The sequence below is a fragment of the Hirundo rustica genome, chromosome 1 (assembly GCF_015227805.2).
Source record: "Hirundo rustica isolate bHirRus1 chromosome 1, bHirRus1.pri.v3, whole genome shotgun sequence".
Lineage (NCBI taxonomy): Eukaryota > Metazoa > Chordata > Aves > Passeriformes > Hirundinidae > Hirundo > Hirundo rustica.
In genome coordinates this window covers 146,407,366-146,424,483 of record NC_053450.1, presented here as the reverse complement: position 1 = coordinate 146,424,483, position 17,118 = coordinate 146,407,366, and the positions used below count along the sequence as shown (strand labels likewise).

The following is a 17,118-nucleotide window of genomic DNA, read 5'->3' as shown; positions in this document are numbered from 1 at the left end:
TTCTTCCAGACAGTCTAGCAGCTAATTCAGAATTCCTTTTTCTTTTTCTTTAGGTTTTGTTGTTGTTGTTGTTGTTGGTTGGTTGGGTGTTGTTGTTACTGGAGGTTTGTTATTTTTCATTGGTGGTTTGGGGGATTTTTTTTTTTTTTTTTTTTTTTTTTTTTTTTTGCAACTAGATTATAATTTTAAAAACACTGATATTGAAAATTTAGTTTTGAAAATAAGTAATACAGATTTGGACTAGAAATAATTGTACTTACTAATATAAATTGAGTTTGAGATGAGATTCCTACTAAATTCTGTAACTGTCATCAAAACATTTCTCCAGAGGAGACCAAAAAATACAGCTGCAGAGCTGGCACACTTTCTCCTTTTGTACAGCTGAATTACTTCTTTCACAATGTGCTTTAAATATTTGATGAATTCTAAGAACTATTCTTTGCATTTCATCTATAATAGATCATTAATATGTCTGTTAGTCTTCTCCCTCTGCCTGGGTTTTCTGAAACATGAATAATGTCTCTTCAGGTTGTCTTTCAGCCTCTCACAGCCCACCTCAGTTTCACACCTTTAGTTTGCAAGGATGGAATTATCTCCATCAAATTAGCAAGCAGGGCTGAAAACTTTTACTACTTAAGGGAGAGGGATGGTACCGAAATCACATAAATAGGATAATTTTTGCTCATTTACCTTTTTTTTGTTTTTCAGCTGGATGAACTGCAGCTTTGCAAGAACTGTTTCTATTTGTCAAATGCGCGACCTGACAACTGGTTCTGCTACCCTTGTGTATGTTGCTGACACAGATTTTTATTTGTTTGCTTTTCTGTATGAAAGCCTGCAGTTTTGGTGCCATTAATGCATTGAATATTTCATTTCAGGGGGTTTGTTTTGAAAGCATGGTTAAGGCTCTCTAAGCCTGGATATTTTACGTAAGTGAGGTGTCGATTGAAGTTCAAAGCTGTAACAGTATAGGTTATAAAACTTGGGTATCAGCCAGTTACAACAGTTTCACAAGAAAATAAGGAGCTTACAGAACTAAAACTTTGTTCCTGAATGAAGCTAGAAAGACAAGTCAATTTTTAGGCTGCTTAAGATCTCTGTTTTCAATAGACAGTTATACCCTTTTCAGACTTTGTAGTTTTGAGTTGGTTTTTTTAACATGAATCCAATCTAATCTAACAAGGAAAAGTATTGTAAGAAGATGAAAACAGCACTAGACACAAACAATAACCATACTCTTAAGGTACTAGCATAGTGCTACAGCAGAATATTTTGGGGAGATAGCAATATAATATTTCATATCCCCTAATAAGTGCAGCTTTTTTTTTTTTCCAGATACCTAATCATGAGTTGGTCTGGGCCAAAATGAAAGGCTTTGGGTTTTGGCCAGCCAAAGTCATGCAGAAAGAGGACAATCAAGTTGATGTTCGCTTTTTTGGCCATCACCACCAAAGGTAATTTATTAATTCCATGTGATGTCTTTTACAAACAATATTAAAATAATTTATCTCAACTGTCATGTTGTAAATACTGGCTCAGCTTGTTGCCAACATTAGAAATACTGAATACTTTGCCGTAATTGCTTCAGAAAATTTAAAGCTCAGTCTAACACATCTGAAGCGTCCAAATTCAGTGGCTCAGAGATTCTCTCTCCACAGTTGCCAGAAGGATGTTCCTTAATGCCATTTTAATTAAAGTCAGTCAGTGAACTTCAGCTGTGTCTTCAAATGTATAGCAGTCTGCTAATCCAGGCCAAGGTGAAAATTGGACAGAAATGTACTTCTTCTACCAGCAGTATTGACTTCAGGCAATTTCTCATTTGAGCTGAGGCACTACAATTTTGTGGTTTAGTACCATGATATATATCACAAATGTTTGTGTCTCACTGCTAGAACATTGACAGGCCTCCTGCTGGGAGCCAGTTTGCAATTTCAGAGAATCCCTCTTTACATTGGAGACTTGGCTGTTAGAGATCAGCTTTTGGTTCTCTCTCCAGCTGGTGGTTCAGCAGTTGGGGAGGTTTGTAGCAGTGTGACAGTGGTTTGGATTTCTTTGCTGTTTTATTTATATGCCTATAATGTGAGGAGAGGAGACATTTCTAAAGTAATTCATAGTTCTTGGGAGATGGTATATTTTGGTGCATCCCAAAAGGGCCTAGACAATTCAGTAACAGTGTTTTAGGAGACTGTTTACTTAAATTTCTTTCATGTAACTTGCACAGTATATAACATCTTTTCACTTTTTATATGAATTACCAAGACTTTCTTATCATCATAGAGTGAGTAAAGGATCTTTACTGGAGCCTCCGTCACAGAATGTTTTTTACCTTGCATCTGTTGATGAATTCTGTTTAGTTCATTAGTTATCTTTGGCTTTAAGTTCACACAGTTTAAAATGACTTAATAAAGTAACCTGGCACCTGTGGGATGAGGTCCTTGCAACTTCTTAAATATGTGCTGATACAAAAGGCAAAGGGTGTTTAACTAGTGAGCCATTGCTTAGTTACTGTGCTGGACTTGGACACAAGGCCAAACTCCTGGGTGGTGTAAATTGGCACTGTTTCTTTGTCTTTACTCAAATTAAATTTATATTGCAAGAATCGAGAATCTTTTCACGAACATATCATTTGTTGAGTGTTTAATCTGTTAGGCAGATGTGCATGGCAGTGGCTGTATATCTTCAATATCCAGTGTTGCCTGGTGCTGGATATAACCTTTCAAAATGTCCAGACCTGAATATATAACTCTGAGGATTCTCTGATCGTATTTAAGAGGATAAAGTAACTTTGGAACCATGTCACTGGCATGAATTCAGTCCAAAGAAGCATGACAGTCCCCATGGAAATTCAGTCCTGATAGACGGGGGCCCAGGACACAAAATGTCTCTATTCAAGGTGATGAGTTGGTACGTTCCTTGACAGTTTTAGGAAAAAGGTCAAGAACTAAATTGGATTAGCATATTAACCTCCAGTGAAAAGATGTTTCTGTGTCTGAGTCAGGGCATTTAGCAAGAGAGCAGGTAAGAGATGGTGCTGGGGAAGGTTTGTGGCTCTTCTAAAATGAGAGGGACTTTTAGCCATAGCACCAACAGCTATTCATAATAACAAAAAATTCTAACAGCGTGAAGTCCATTTTTTTTCCGAATGTATTGGGTTTAAAAAAAAATATCCAAGTAAAAAGGAATTGTCAGTGATCGGCCATTGTGAAAAACTTGCTCTTGAAGTCAGTTTCTCAGGTTGAGATCCTTCACCTGTATTTAATGTTTCTGAAGCTGTCTGTTCTGTGTATTCAAAAGGGCCTGGATCCCCTCTGAAAACATTCAAGACATCACAGTTAACATCCACCGGCTGCACGTGAAGCGCAGTATGGGATGGAAGAAAGCCTGTGATGAACTGGAGCTGCACCAGCGTTTTCTTCGTGAGGGGAGATTCTGGAAATCAAAGAACGAGGACAAAGGGGAAGAGGAGGCAGAGTCGAGTATCTCTTCCACTAGCAATGAGCAAGTGAGTGCTGCTACAGTATTAGCAGTTGGGGCAATTCATTAAAGAGTACAAAGACAATGTGGTTTTGATTAATGTGCTATTAAATTAGCATTGTGCTCTGTCTGCAGGTTTGTGATGACAAGAGGGTTCAAAGACTTATGTTTTGTAGCTCAGTAATAGCAAGAATATAGATTTTCCTGTTTCCTCAGTTTCTCAGATGACCTTTGTGAAGTTTCAAAGCATTTGTCACGTACAGCACCTTGATGAGGCAGATGAAGATTTCTAAAGTTAAATAGGAATGTTCAAGTCAAATGTCACAGATATCAGATGGACTGCAACGCTGCCTTCTTGGAGCCCTATCAAGGGACAGCCCTGTAGCTGCTCAGCCTTTTCACAGCTGGAGTATGTTCACTTTGAGCTCTGTTCTGCCTTCAGATCCACAAGTAACACCAGCCATGACATTTTCAGCAAGTCCAACTAAAGTTAGGTGCAAATGTTGCACTTGAGGATCACGTGACCAGCAACTGATTAAAGTAATTAAAAATAATTCTGCAAAACAAGAAAAATTATATTGTTTTAACAAAGAGCACAAGATGCAAAACTGCATTTCACATGGAAATTCCCTTATCATAGCTATCTTTACTAATCATTCATTGTCCAGGAGGGTGCTGTGTATTCACTACTAGTGACTTGGCAGTAAGATTTTCATAGTTTGCAGGATGCTTCTCTGTATTTTTGGCAGCCCTTTCCCTGGCAACATCTTTCCTCATTTAAAACCACTAGTCTGTATTCAAAAAAAAGTCGGTGTATTTTGACCCTCTTCCTTTGTCCTTTTGTCAAACAGGTCTATCATCCAATTTGGAACTAAAAACTTAAAAGTTTATAAAACTCTGTGTTGTGGTGGGAGGTTATTAGTTATCAAAGTGGTTTTTTACCCTATTTTGCTTAGCTACCCCTTTGTAGCCCCTTTATTTAAAGCCTCATGTGCAGTCATTCAGCATCTTGTGGTAAAACAGGGAAATGGTCACAAATAAAAGAAAACTGATATTTTCCCTTTTTTTTTTTCGAAATTATCAGTCACAGGGTCTGAAGTGTCCATTTACATATTTTCTCTTCGATGCCAGCTATTCATCCTTGACTTGGTTAATGCTTATACCTGTTCAACTGCTTTCCCAGATACAGGAACGGGAGTAGCCATCAAACTCAGCGGTCTGCTGTAGTCTGCAATATCCTGTTACTAACACTTGCTAATACTGCATGCTTCAAAAGCAGGCCTAAGAACTTCGCTACAAGCTTTAATCTCTACTGTGAGATAATTACCATCCAGTTAGAGCTCATCCTTGTTTCTTTATTCTAAAGCATAAAGTTCCATACCCCTCCAGTTATAATCCAGCCTGGATGATCTTACCATATTTACATACTTACATTCTCTTCATAATCGCTGCTGTTTTCTGGCATACAACAAGATCTGATTTCTAAGTATGGGCCACTGATACTGGAATATCTCAGAAAACAAGTGTTTGAACTTGTGTATGCAATGAAGAAAGGAATGGTTAAGAGTATTTTACAAAGTGCATATTGAATGATAGAACTTGTTCATTAGTTTTGTTCCTTCATGCAGTCATAGTCATCAGTGATAATGTAGAAAGTTTATTGTGTGCACTTCTTATTTAAGAACATAAGAATTAACTTTTCTACCTGATACCCTTAATAATTGTAAATAATGACAAATAAAAGGCACATCAGTCATGTTACAATGAAAGCTACTTACATGAACTGGTTTTGGGGTTGATTCAATGTGCTTTTCTTAACGTTCACAGCTGAAGGTTACTCAGGAACCAAGAGCTAAGAAAGGACGACGTAACCAGAGTATGGAACTCAAGAAAGAAGTGAGTAACCTCAATTACTGTGTTTATAGAGATAGCAAAGTACAAAATGTCTGAAATTTTAATAGATAGTCCTTCAATTTCAGTCACCTTTTAGTGATGTTGCAGTATTAGTCTTGGAAGTTCCAGCCCCACAGCTTGGTGCCTCTTCCTAACAAATGTAATTGTGCCTCCCACACACAAGTAACGTGTGTCATCATGGGAATATTCTGTATCGAGAGTAAAGCAAGCCAGCTTACCACAATTCTTATTAAATAACAAATTCAGGATATCAGTAAGTGCATAAACAGCAGAAATTAGGAAGTGCAGTCGAGACTATTAAGTTTATGAGCTACCTTACCCGCTTTGTCCTTGCGGGATCCGGGAACCAAGGGCTGCGTTATTGCGCGTGTACACAAGGGGGCACTGGGAGAGGAGCCGTAAATCTGTTCCCGAGCCGCCCAGGGCTTGTTCTGGCCTTGTTCCAGCCGCCCGGGGAAAAGCTGTGCCCGTTCCTTGCAAGAGGACTCGGGATGCCGCTGCGGAGGAGGTGCAGGTACTGAAGCGGCAGAGCTCTCTGCGGTGGCTGGAACTGGGACATGGCCGCTCCTGATTCCTGGGCAGTGCCTCCCCGTTGTGCCCCATCCTGCGGGAGGCAGTCGTGGATGGAGGCGCTGACCCAGGCTGTGCCCCGGGGCACGGACTGTGTTTGAGGGCAAGATAGCGACATTACAGGAGGATGTCTCGCCGTTCGTACTGTGTTTTCTGTCAATGCTGTAATTTGCTTCATATGTTTACGTCTTAACATTTGCATTCTTAGCTCTGATCAGTGATCCGGAAGTCAATCACAGTGACCTCTTAGAGAGTAATTGATTGCAAAAGGGAATACACAAGTCAGCCTTTTGAATGGTGTGAGCAATGCCTCATCACACAGACAGGCACAAAGTCCGGTCCTGAGCAAGGCTTTGTCTCTACGCTGCTAAATAAGCAATAAAACATCTAACTTAAAAAAAAAAAAAAAAAAAAAAAAAAAAATCGTTTGTGTCTTCAGACACTTCAAATAGCAATAAGCATTTCCAGGAGTATAACTTCAATCTGTTCTAAAGAGCAGGAGCAATTGGTGTTACATTGTAATAACACAGGCAGCTGAATTCAGCACAGTACACTACAGTAACAGTGACTTCTTTCTTGGTAATTGTGTAATTATACAGAGCTTCTGTGGTCATCCAAGTCTGGTTCTATATTATTGGAAGCAAGACGTAGACTCTCATTAGCCTTTCATCTTCAAAGGACCTTTGAAGTACTAATCAATCTTTCCAGCAGTTCTATGGAATCAGTGGAATATCACAGACTCCAGTGCAGCCTGTTGGGTCAGAGTAAGCCCAGAGTTTGCCAAAACAATTCAGAAGCCTTGGCCATGCAACTACAGTCTCTTTAGGCAGAATATTGCGGGGAAAAATACCTCTAGCAAACCTCTAGCAATCCCAAGGAGTCAGCGCAGCCTCTGAGGTTTTTCATACTTTTGGGGAGGTGAGGCTGAAGTCAGAAAAGCCTGACCCAAGAGCCTACCCACTCTCTAGCCGGTTTTCCACAGGGATCCCACATCCCATTAGCACTACAGGTCTTCAAGAGACACCTTTCACATTAATTAAACTAATATTAGTCATGTAACATCTTCTCTTCAGGGGGAACCAAGAAGTTAACAGGTTGACTTGTTCTATTTCGATACCTGATTTACAAGTTTGTTCTTTCTCTGCAGGAGCCAGAACCTGAAACTGAAGCAGTAAGTTCAAGCCAGGAAATTCCCACAATGCCTCAGCCTATTGAAAAAGTTTCAGTCTCAACTCAGACCAAGAAGTTAAGTGCCTCTTCTCCAAAAATGCTGCATCGGAGCACCCAGACCAGTAATGATGGAGTGTGTCAGAACATGTGCCATGACAAATACACCAAAATCTTTAATGATTTCAAGGACAGGATGAAAGCTGATCACAAAAGAGAAACTGAGAGAGTTGTGCGAGAGGCAGTGGAAAAGGTAACACTTGTTGAACACCACCTACACTGGGTTGAGGAGAGGCGATTTGGGGGATTTTTTCCCATTCGTTTCTGTTTTTGTAACAACCACTCTTACCAAAATGAATAAAAAAACCTTTTCCAAAGAGACCACAAAAAATAGTCCCCATTATGGCTTTTTTAGACCATTTCTATACCAACAAACCTACTTTAAACAGAAGACTCTTGGCTTTTTTGATTTCTTTTCCAGTGATATCTGTGTGTGATCCAAAACTGAAACTAATTGTTTATTCATGAGGATCTGTTTCCAAAGCCTTTCTCTCCATTGTTAAGTGTGATTCTAAACAATGTCATTGTTTAACTGCTATCATAAATAATTCTTCTTTTGTCCATCTTCTGACCTAAAGATCAAATAGGGTCACTGAAATTTGTTGGAATTTTCTTATTTAATAATAACCTGTTTAAAATTCAATGTCTAAGCTTGACCTGGTCACCTTTGGCTGGAGAGAGCAGGGCAGTTTGGAGAATGATTTGTCTGACCTCTCTTAGGTACCTGTCTTAAGATAAGATGAATTTCCTTCTGGATGAAGGACTGTGAAATGAACCTAGGGAGTTCAAGTGTTAATCCTGTTGGATTAAGACACTGAACATTTAGATACCTGAGCAAGGGCAAAGGAACCTCACTAACAATGAATACTAAAAGGTACCTCTTAATGAACTCAGGGATGTTCTGTTTTGTATTTTCCATTGTGCATTTGCTGTAGATTTATATGCAGTTGTAGACTTGGAAAAAACAAAATCTTTTTTATAAGGGAAATTAATAAATTTATAAACTGATCATTGACCAAATATACATAAAACCTATTTAGCTGTTATTGTAGATGCCTAGCAGAGTGGAAATACCATGACATCTTTATTTCGATTAAATCTGATTTTGTTTTATCTCTAATTGAGTAACTTTTATTTCCTAAATAGGAAATAAAATTAGATGAAATCCACCTGCATCAGTAATAGAGATTTAAAAAGTAGAGGTTTAAATAAGACGCTTTTAATTCCAATAACTGTCCCTTGACTTGTTTTGCTGACTGTCTTTGGCAGCTGCGTACAGAAATGGAAGAAGAGAAAAGGCAGGCTGTAAATAAAGCTGTGGCCAACGCACAAGGAGAGATGGACAGAAAATGTAAGCAGGTAAAGGAGAAGTGCAAAGAAGAATTTTTAGAAGAAATTAAGAAACTAGCAGGTCAGCACAAGCAACTGATTTCCCAGACCAAGAAGAAGCAGTGGGTAAGTTTCAGAAATTTATCACAAAAGAGTAAGTGGAAATGTATAATGTATTCTGCAGGCCAGTTGAAGGGGAATTCTTCCTTGCTTTTAAATGCACTGCTCTTTCACTGGTCTCTCAGCATTAAGGCATTCTCCTTCACATTACTGTTTCAACTCTTCTCCAAATTTCAACTTGGTGCTTTGATTACTTTCCATCTTAATTTGTTAGTGCTAACAGGAACAACTTCTCGAGTCCAATCAGATAGTATCAAAAATCTTTTTTTTCTAAGTGCAGTTTTACTCAGTGTAAGACATACTTTGCATTATGTTCACACTCCTTTGATCTTGAGACCTCAGAGGGTACAATATCTGGCTGCAACAATTTGGATTCCCCTGCTAATAAGGCTATTAGTGATATCCTTTTGGCCTTTTCCTTTACTTGCTTTTTCTACAGCTCTTTTGTATTCCTTTATCTTTAAGACATGACATTCTGAAATGTATTCCTCTCTTGTTTGGTCCTTAAGTGCAAACCTGCAGCATCAGCTACAAAAACCATGTTGGTGTGCCCTTTAGACAGACATCTAACTTACTGTTCTGTTACACGCCACGAACTTCTCCCTGGTTTTATTTGGATTGTGGCTCATGTTTTCTCAGGCTGAAGTATGTTCTCCCGCATGGCTGTACAGCACCTAGAGCCAAACACTGCAAGTACCATGAAGTGTTCTGCTTGCCAGGAGCAGAGTGCAGGTGGAAACTGCTCCGCTCAGGAGCTGGGACCTGGCACACACACAAACTCTGCTATTCCTTCGCGGATTTTCACAGAACAGGGGAGTGAAAGCCATCATTCAGGAAGTCACACAGCACTGTGACAGTTGTCTCTAACACACAGGGGGGTGGGCACAGGTCTGTAGCACTGGTGGGGCTAGAAAGGAGTAGGAGCCTCCAGGAGATGGCATGAGCCAAGGGACAGCCAGTCCTACCACCCCCCTCCAGCCCCGTTTGCCTTCTGCTCTAAAGGGCTGTTTTGCTGCTGCTCAGCTTCATTAGTCCCTGTGCTTACATGAAACAATGGTCCCTGCAGGGAGGGGTCTACTCTGGAGAAGAGTGGAAAAAATACTCAGTCAAGAAAGTTGATCGCTGACTGTCACAGTTATGAGTTTGGTTTTTGGAAAGAGAAGAATTACTTCAAATGCCAGAGCTCCTGTAGAGTCTTTATTTCTGTTCCTCACAGAGGTTTTACTGGGGTGTTACGATGGTGCAGTGCTTGGGTCTCTGTCAATAAGAGAATTCCTCCCTGTCTACCTGTCTCTGCAGACCAGAGAAGTTATTTATGACTGACTTGATCGAGTTACTGTGTTCAGTGTGTCACCAGCTGCTGATGCCTGTGTGCATGGGCTTGCCTGTGGCACTGGACAGGAAAATGCAATTGCCTTTGCCCACTATAGACTATGTCAAATTACCTCTGCTCTGTCAGAAGTGAAGAGCACACATGTGAATGGTTGTCACCATTCAGCTGACATGCAGTAACTCAGGCACAGTATCTTGATTGTGAGGCTGGACTCAGCTCTAGCTGCTTTTTGGTGGTTTTGAAGGCAGGATTTTCAAAAGAGACTGGAGTTACTTTTATCTGCTCCAATGTGCCTTTACCATATCCTTCAGAATAATCAGAAAGTGCCCTGGTACCACATCACTGAATTTATTAATGAGGACATAAAGCCTCTCTTACTAAGCAAAACAATCAAAAGATAGAAAGAGTATTTGACAATCTTGCCTATTTCTGTAGCCTCAAACTGCCTGTCAGTCACCACCCTAAATGAAGGCATCATGCAGGCAGCTGCTTTGCATGTGGCAGTAGAGGGAGGGTCAGGATAAACACCTCTGCATTCAAGCTGATGGATCTGCCTGCCAACACACAGCCCCAGGCAGCTGGACTTGGTCCAATTACACAACTCCCCAGCGATTCTTCCTTCAGTGGTACTAATGACAGTCCCTGGTGTGTAGTACTGCACTTGTATGCTGCTATTATAATGATACCTCCTTACCAAAATCTCATGTAATTAACACACATACTAAATTAGTTTTGGTGTCTTTGCTTTTTAATTAGGAGCAGAGACCTCTGGTTTTGTGAAATGCTGATGTCTAGGCTTGGGAATACAGCTGCTATTATTCACACTGTATTTGTCTTTTTCTCATACCTAAAAAAAACGTTCAGTTGGGGATGAAGGGATCATTTTGCTGGTGGTGTACAGGGACATGAGATGTGCTTCCAGCACTCAGAAAACTAATGCATAGTTAAAGAATAACAGTTCCTCTTTCTCTAGCTGGTCACAGTCGCCTTGGCTTAGCTCAATTTCATTTTTATACCTTCAGAAAATTTGGGTTTAATACAGATACCTCAAGCAAATAGCAAACAAAAGGAAGAAATGTAAAGGCAGGAATAACGATAATGAGATTATGCAGCTCGATGGCCTTCAGGGTGCAGGCTGGAGTGCTGGTCTTGACAATGTTTCTGTTTTAGTTTCTCCAAGTTATTTTATTTGTGTATAAGCCTCATTTAAATTGGTGCATAGGTAATTTCCATAGACAGCTTTTAACTTTTTTCTCTTTCAGATTTATTTACACATATATTTATTTCAACTTGCAACAGGTGGTCTTTAAGTGAATGAGCATTGTCTGTGATGTGTACTGTCTGAAACAGAACCCCAAGTGATTGATAACGTTTAGAAAGAGGAAAATACAAAGAAAAGAGGAGGCCTGAGGCCAGCTGGCATGTTGCCTCCAGTGCCACATGTGCTGGTTCCAGCACAGATGACACTATTTTCCTTTTGTAAGTGGAGATTTACATCCCACACTTATGGCCAGCATATGTAAAAGGAAGTGCAGGACCCACAGATCAGTTGTCCTCTCCTGTCGTAGCATTTTTTGATCTCTCCAAACCAGCAGATGTGAATTTGGTCTCTGAGCTGAGGCCCATGCTGTACATAATGGAGAGACACAGCTGTTCCCTGCACCTTTCCAGCAGATGATCCTAACGGTTCCCACAGGCTTGTGGGCAGCCAGCAACATGAAAAAGCAGGAAAACAGCTCTCGAGAGGACACTTGTTTGCAGACATTTTTACAAATAAACTTCCCAGGAGCTAAATTATGAAAGGAAAATGGAGAGGCTCCCTTCTCACACAGCTAGGGCAGTCCCTTTATTGCTGATGTAAACAAATGGTTATCAGCTTAGCCAATGTAAATGTTGGCTTTCTTGGATCTGTCTTTCAGTAGTGTGAGTTGTTGTGGTTTTTCTTTTGGGGCAGTTGAGTTTGTTTTCTTTGTAATTCCTTGTTTTATTGGCAAAGCTGTAGCTAGTTCCGGACATAAAAAGTAAATTGTGTGTTATTTTGTGGTTTGATAGCAGCCTGCACAGACTGTGTGATATCTCTCCCCCTGTTCCCCATCACACAATAAGCATTTCAGACTGGATTCCTAAAGATGCTTCCTCATTTTGAGCAGACCACATTCAGAAGGACAAATTTGAGGTTGTTAAGAGCTGGCTCAGAGGTATAAATGGTTACCTTTAGCAGCAATGCCACCTTTCTTTATGGAGTTTTGTCAAAATGACAGTCACTGCTTTTGCAGCACTCTCTTACAGGGCATAAACCCACCTGAAGACAGCCTGTGTGGGTACTGGACCTCCTTGATGGCCACCCGTAGTGCTGATCAGCATGTTGCATTCCCTTTCTTAGTCCCTCAGAGGCCACAGGGTTATTTTCCAAGTAGCTCCTTCAGCTGTCAGAAAGCTGGGGGCATTCTCTGTGTTCCAAGGTAGAAATCATCTTTGCTGCAGCTTTCCTCAGAACCAAATAATTCTGCATAAATCACAGGCTGCACAGCATCTTTCTTTCAGGAGTCTTGTGCAGTTCTGGCAGGCACAACAAAGGTCAAAAAGCCCAAGCAGCCAAACCCTTCTTGGGTTTATCTAAAACTTGGAGGAAAAATCACTTTTTTGATCTGCTCAGTAGCACTGATGGAGCACAAGGTTTTCCCTTCACGAGGTGGCAGTGCTGGCTGGCAGTCAGCAAAACCTGGTGACGGCAGCATCCTCGCAGCCTGACCCCAGATGGGCTATAACCAACCAATAATTCCTGTCTCCTGAGATGTTATTGTTGTGACTTCTGAGATTTTCTAGACCAAAAGGATTTTCCCCAGCAACCCCTGGACAGGTTGGGCTTATAAAGAAACCTCAGAAACACTGATTTTCAAGCCTGTGCAGAGCCTGTTCACGCCAGCATTTGATTTACTGTAGCTTTTAAGACATAGATCAGGGTGCTATTACACAAATGTAGGGTAAAAGATGGTTCCTATGCTGTGTGGCTGAAAAACATCAGTCCACCATTCTGAGAGATGAGTTTTCTTAAGTGAGAGGTGATTTTTTGAAAAGCAATAAACCAGACTCTGGAAAACAGGAAAGCGTTGCGCGGATTTGCTGAAGATTGCTGCTTCACTCAGCACGTGTGAAAAATGCCCTCATGCCCCTGGGTGCCCCGAGCATAAATAAGAGGAGCACGTGCTGGTGTGTGCAGGGATGGGGGAACGCTGGTGGGCTGGTGAGGAGGGATCCTGCCAGGGGGGTAATCCCATCTCATTTGTTCTCCCCAGTGCTACAACTGTGAAGAGGAGGCCATGTACCACTGCTGCTGGAACACCTCCTACTGCTCCATCAAGTGTCAGCAGGAGCACTGGCATGCCGAACACAAACGTACCTGCCGCAGGAAAAGATGAAAGAGTTACTCCTCCCCTAGAGCACCACCCCAATGATTGCTATTCTCAGACAGAGCGGTTTTTGTTTCCAAAAAAAACCAAAACAAAACAAAACAAAACAAAACAAAAAAAAAAAAAAAAAAAAAGAAAGCCAAAATTGTTTAGAATTTGCTTCCCATTTTGCACCAGCCTTTAAACGCTTTTCGTAAAATGAGATTTTGCACAGTTATTTCAGTCTTCTGTTAAAAAACGCTCCTCCAAAATTTTGTCGGCAAAATGAATTGAACATCTGTGGGAGCAGGTTACTTCAAATAATTTTAAACTAGAGGATTTGTTGCATTTTCAGCAAATTTTAAGACATTTTTAGGTTTTACAGAGGTTTTAATCTTTAAAAACAGCAGATCTGAAAACAAAAAAATGATGCAAGTTTAATGAAAGGAACATTTAAAAACTAGTTCTGAATGTAAGAAGTACAGAACTGTTTCAGAAAAACGAAGCATACTACCTTGATGTAACATTTATTTCCTAACCTTGTTGAGCTGGTTTTGTTCAGCTTAATTTTACTGTTTAAAGGCATTATCTATTGGTTATACCAGTGGGTACATGATTGAATTTAGGGAACAGGGTTCACACAGCAGGTGCTAGTCCTGCGTATTTTTTCTTAAATATTTCCCAACTGTGTTTTATTTTCATTATTTCTTTTCAATATATAACTTTTATAACAAAATATTAGCTTTGATCTTGTAGTTTAAAATCACAGGGAACTGGGGTAATCTTTTACTGAGCTGGATCTTAGAGAAAAATGAATATTTAAATTTTGAAGTTTGCACATTTCGTCTTTGTTCTAACATGAGTGCTTATAACAAGAACAAGAAAAGCCAAAAAAAAAAAAAAAAAGCCAACAAAAAAACCACCAACAAACAACAGACAAACAAAAAAACCCAACTACCTTTATTCATACTCGGAATTTTGAGGCATACAAATTACTTTATTGCGCCCCCCCTTCAGCCTCCCCAATGCAATGTCATTTGACGACCTCTGATCTGATGTCACCTGGTCCATAGTAACTGATAATAAAAGGAGAAAAAGCACTTAAGTTTCACAGAAGCCGTTATGTTTGTAGTAATGGGTCATTGCCTAATAATGAGCTCCATCACTGTACTCAGAATGAAGAATAATGCATGTTAATTTTCTTGTATTAAAGATGCCGTGATTTGTAAAAAGTCTGTATTTTGCGGAATGTCTGGATTAAGAAGCATTACCAATAGGAATGGATCGATAGTTGAAAAATTATTTTCTTTTTGTTTGTTTTATATATAGATATATGAATTGCATCCATGTTCAGAGACAATTTTTTAAATAGATGTAAAGCTTACTTAAATAGCTTTTCTTTTAAAGTGTCTCCACATTTTAGTTTCTTTCAAAGATTGGTCTTAGACTGAGTCATACGCCCATTAATCATCCAGCTATTTTTTGAGAAGTTAGAGGAATAATTTGTAAATATTTATTTAGATCTTTGATATTTATTGAAAGCAATTACATGATGGAACGATGGAAGCTGAAGAATCAGAAGGAAAGCCTTTTAAAAAGTTTTCTCTAGGATTTGTCAGGGTCATTGTAAAGACAAAAATATAACTAAGACTTCTGTGAACTACCACTGAAATCCTGACCTTTTTTACTTAAAGTGGTGATGTAAGTTAATTGACTAGATACCGCCAAATAATGCCCAATATGTTGCAGAACTTAAGTGGTAAGTTGATTCAAAAAAATAGTAAGTAGATGGTAACTTGTATTACCACAGCTACATTATTGCCTGATAAATGTGTAATTAACTTTTGTCGCCTCTGTGTTGTGACTGTAAAACACTTCACAACTAAAAATCAATCCTGTTCGATTACTTTACGAGTTCCAAAACTTCGATCCACCCCTATGAAAGCAAGTATTGTGGAAATATTTTTGGTGTAAAATCATTCCAGAATATGTAATATTTAACTGATAGCTGCATGAAAGTAAGATTCGTGTTACTTTGGCTTTTTTGTCTCTGTTGACACGGTTGCACATTTCCAAGTTACTACAGTGTGAAAACTGTGTGTTTTAAAGAAAAAAAAAAAAACAAAACAACAAAAAAAAAGATTGTGGCCTGGTTTTGTATAAGTTTTAGGTAAAATTACAATTGATTGTTTTAGGAACCATGATTTAAAATTAATTTTTCTGCAAATCATAAAGCTATATTAAAGTGTTGAGCTTAGCCACTATGCACATTGTAATTATTCATTGTGGCTGTCCAGTTTATGATGCATTCTGGCATTTTGTAAGCTGCTCTGACTAGCAATATATAGAGTCATTTAATGTGTTAACATTGGTTAATAAATGTATTTAAAAAAAACCCCTCACCGAATGTGTCTGTGTTGAGTTTGGCCATCCTGGGGTGGGCAGGCTCGAGGCTGCTGTCAGCGCTTGTCCTCACCAAGGGAGGCCGGGGCTGTGCACGGGGGGCTGTGCCTGAACTCCCAGGAACCTTGTTCCTGACTCGAGGGGAGCCAGCAGGGCCGTGCAAGGGCTTGAGCATCCAACATGGCTCTCTGCACCCACAGTGAATGCTTTCAGCCCCTGCAGGGCCATCGAGTCCCAGGTTTAGAGCCGGATCCTGCTCCAGCAGCAGCCAAGTCAGGGCTCGGCCCCGCTTCACCCTGCGCGTCCCCTCCCAGAGGCCCCGCTCTGCCTCCTCCCTCCCCCGCTCACCCCCCCCCGGAGCCTGTGCCTGTCGCGTGTTTTATCCATGAAGTAATCCCCTCTGCAGCGGCTGCAGGAGCCCAGCTTCACCTGAGTGCAGCGGGGTTTCTCCTGCCAAGCGCTGAGCAGCACAGTCCCACTCGCTTGGAAGCCGCCACGTGGTGCCAGTGAGGGCCCATGGAGCACATCCTGCAGCCCCCCAAGAGAAAGGGCCACATGGGGACAAGCCAGAGACAGAGTGTCAGGGCCCAGGGCATTCCTTTGGTTGCCCTGGAAGGTCGGGGATCTGGACAGGGGGGTCTGGGACCCTGGCACAGAGCCCAGGAAGACACTGGCTTTGAGCTCAGTCCATGGGAAAGGCTTCCTGCACTGCAAGATGAATTACAGGCCACAAGAGTGTGAAAGATGATGAAAAACTGGTTTTGGGGTTTTAGTATGGAAGTAGATGGGAGCAAGATGGAGGATTTGGGGCGTTGTCTCCTCCTGCTTCTTTCTTCTTCCTTCACTCTGTTTTCTGTAGTGACGATGGCACAAAGTAGTTTAAGGAGATTGGGTCAGAATAGAGATTACCTGTTTAGTGTAAGTGATAGGTATTGGCAAATAATGAAAAATAAAGAGTATGTAACAATTAGTATAAGAGGTAGTGACAGCCCAGCGCGGGAGGAGTCGTCAGATGCCCGAGCAGCTGCACAGACCTTAGTTGGGCACTGAGAGAATTGTAAGATAAGAAACAATAAACAAAGCGCGCAACCTTGAAAAAACAGAACCTGAAGACTCCGTCTCTTTCTTGTGTCCGGCTCAGGGCTTTGCAGAAGGCAAAAAGACTCTAAAACCACCTGAATCTCGGGAGAAAAACCCAAGAGCAGAGGGGGTCACCCTGGAATTCCACTGGGACTTCAGGGCTGCAGCAGGGACTCTCTGGGAGTGGGTTTCAGTGTGGCAATTCAGAATTTTCCTATGGAAATTAGGACCTGGCAAGACCTGCAAGTCCCAAGGGATCCCTCAAAGACTCTTTTATTA

At 40.7% G+C, this 17,118-nt stretch overlaps 1 protein-coding gene across 7 annotated transcripts in view; it reads left to right on the top strand.

Moving 5' to 3' along the window:
* Positions 1 to 15,753, top strand: part of ZMYND11 (zinc finger MYND-type containing 11) — a 106,314-nt gene extending 90,561 nt beyond the window's left edge. For all 7 annotated transcript variants that reach the window (XM_040055417.2, XM_040055409.2, XM_058419452.1 and 4 more), the window contains 7 exons: positions 709 to 786; positions 1,336 to 1,454; positions 3,295 to 3,502; positions 5,302 to 5,370; positions 7,106 to 7,378; positions 8,455 to 8,640; positions 13,264 to 15,753. In XM_040055417.2, the coding sequence (XP_039911351.1) occupies positions 709 to 786; positions 1,336 to 1,454; positions 3,295 to 3,502; positions 5,302 to 5,370; positions 7,106 to 7,378; positions 8,455 to 8,640; positions 13,264 to 13,386 (1,056 nt within the window). In that variant the 3' untranslated portion in view covers positions 13,387 to 15,753. The remainder of the gene's footprint in view (positions 1 to 708; positions 787 to 1,335; positions 1,455 to 3,294; positions 3,503 to 5,301; positions 5,371 to 7,105; positions 7,379 to 8,454; positions 8,641 to 13,263) is intronic.
* The last annotated feature ends 1,365 nt before the right edge of the window (positions 15,754 to 17,118 follow it).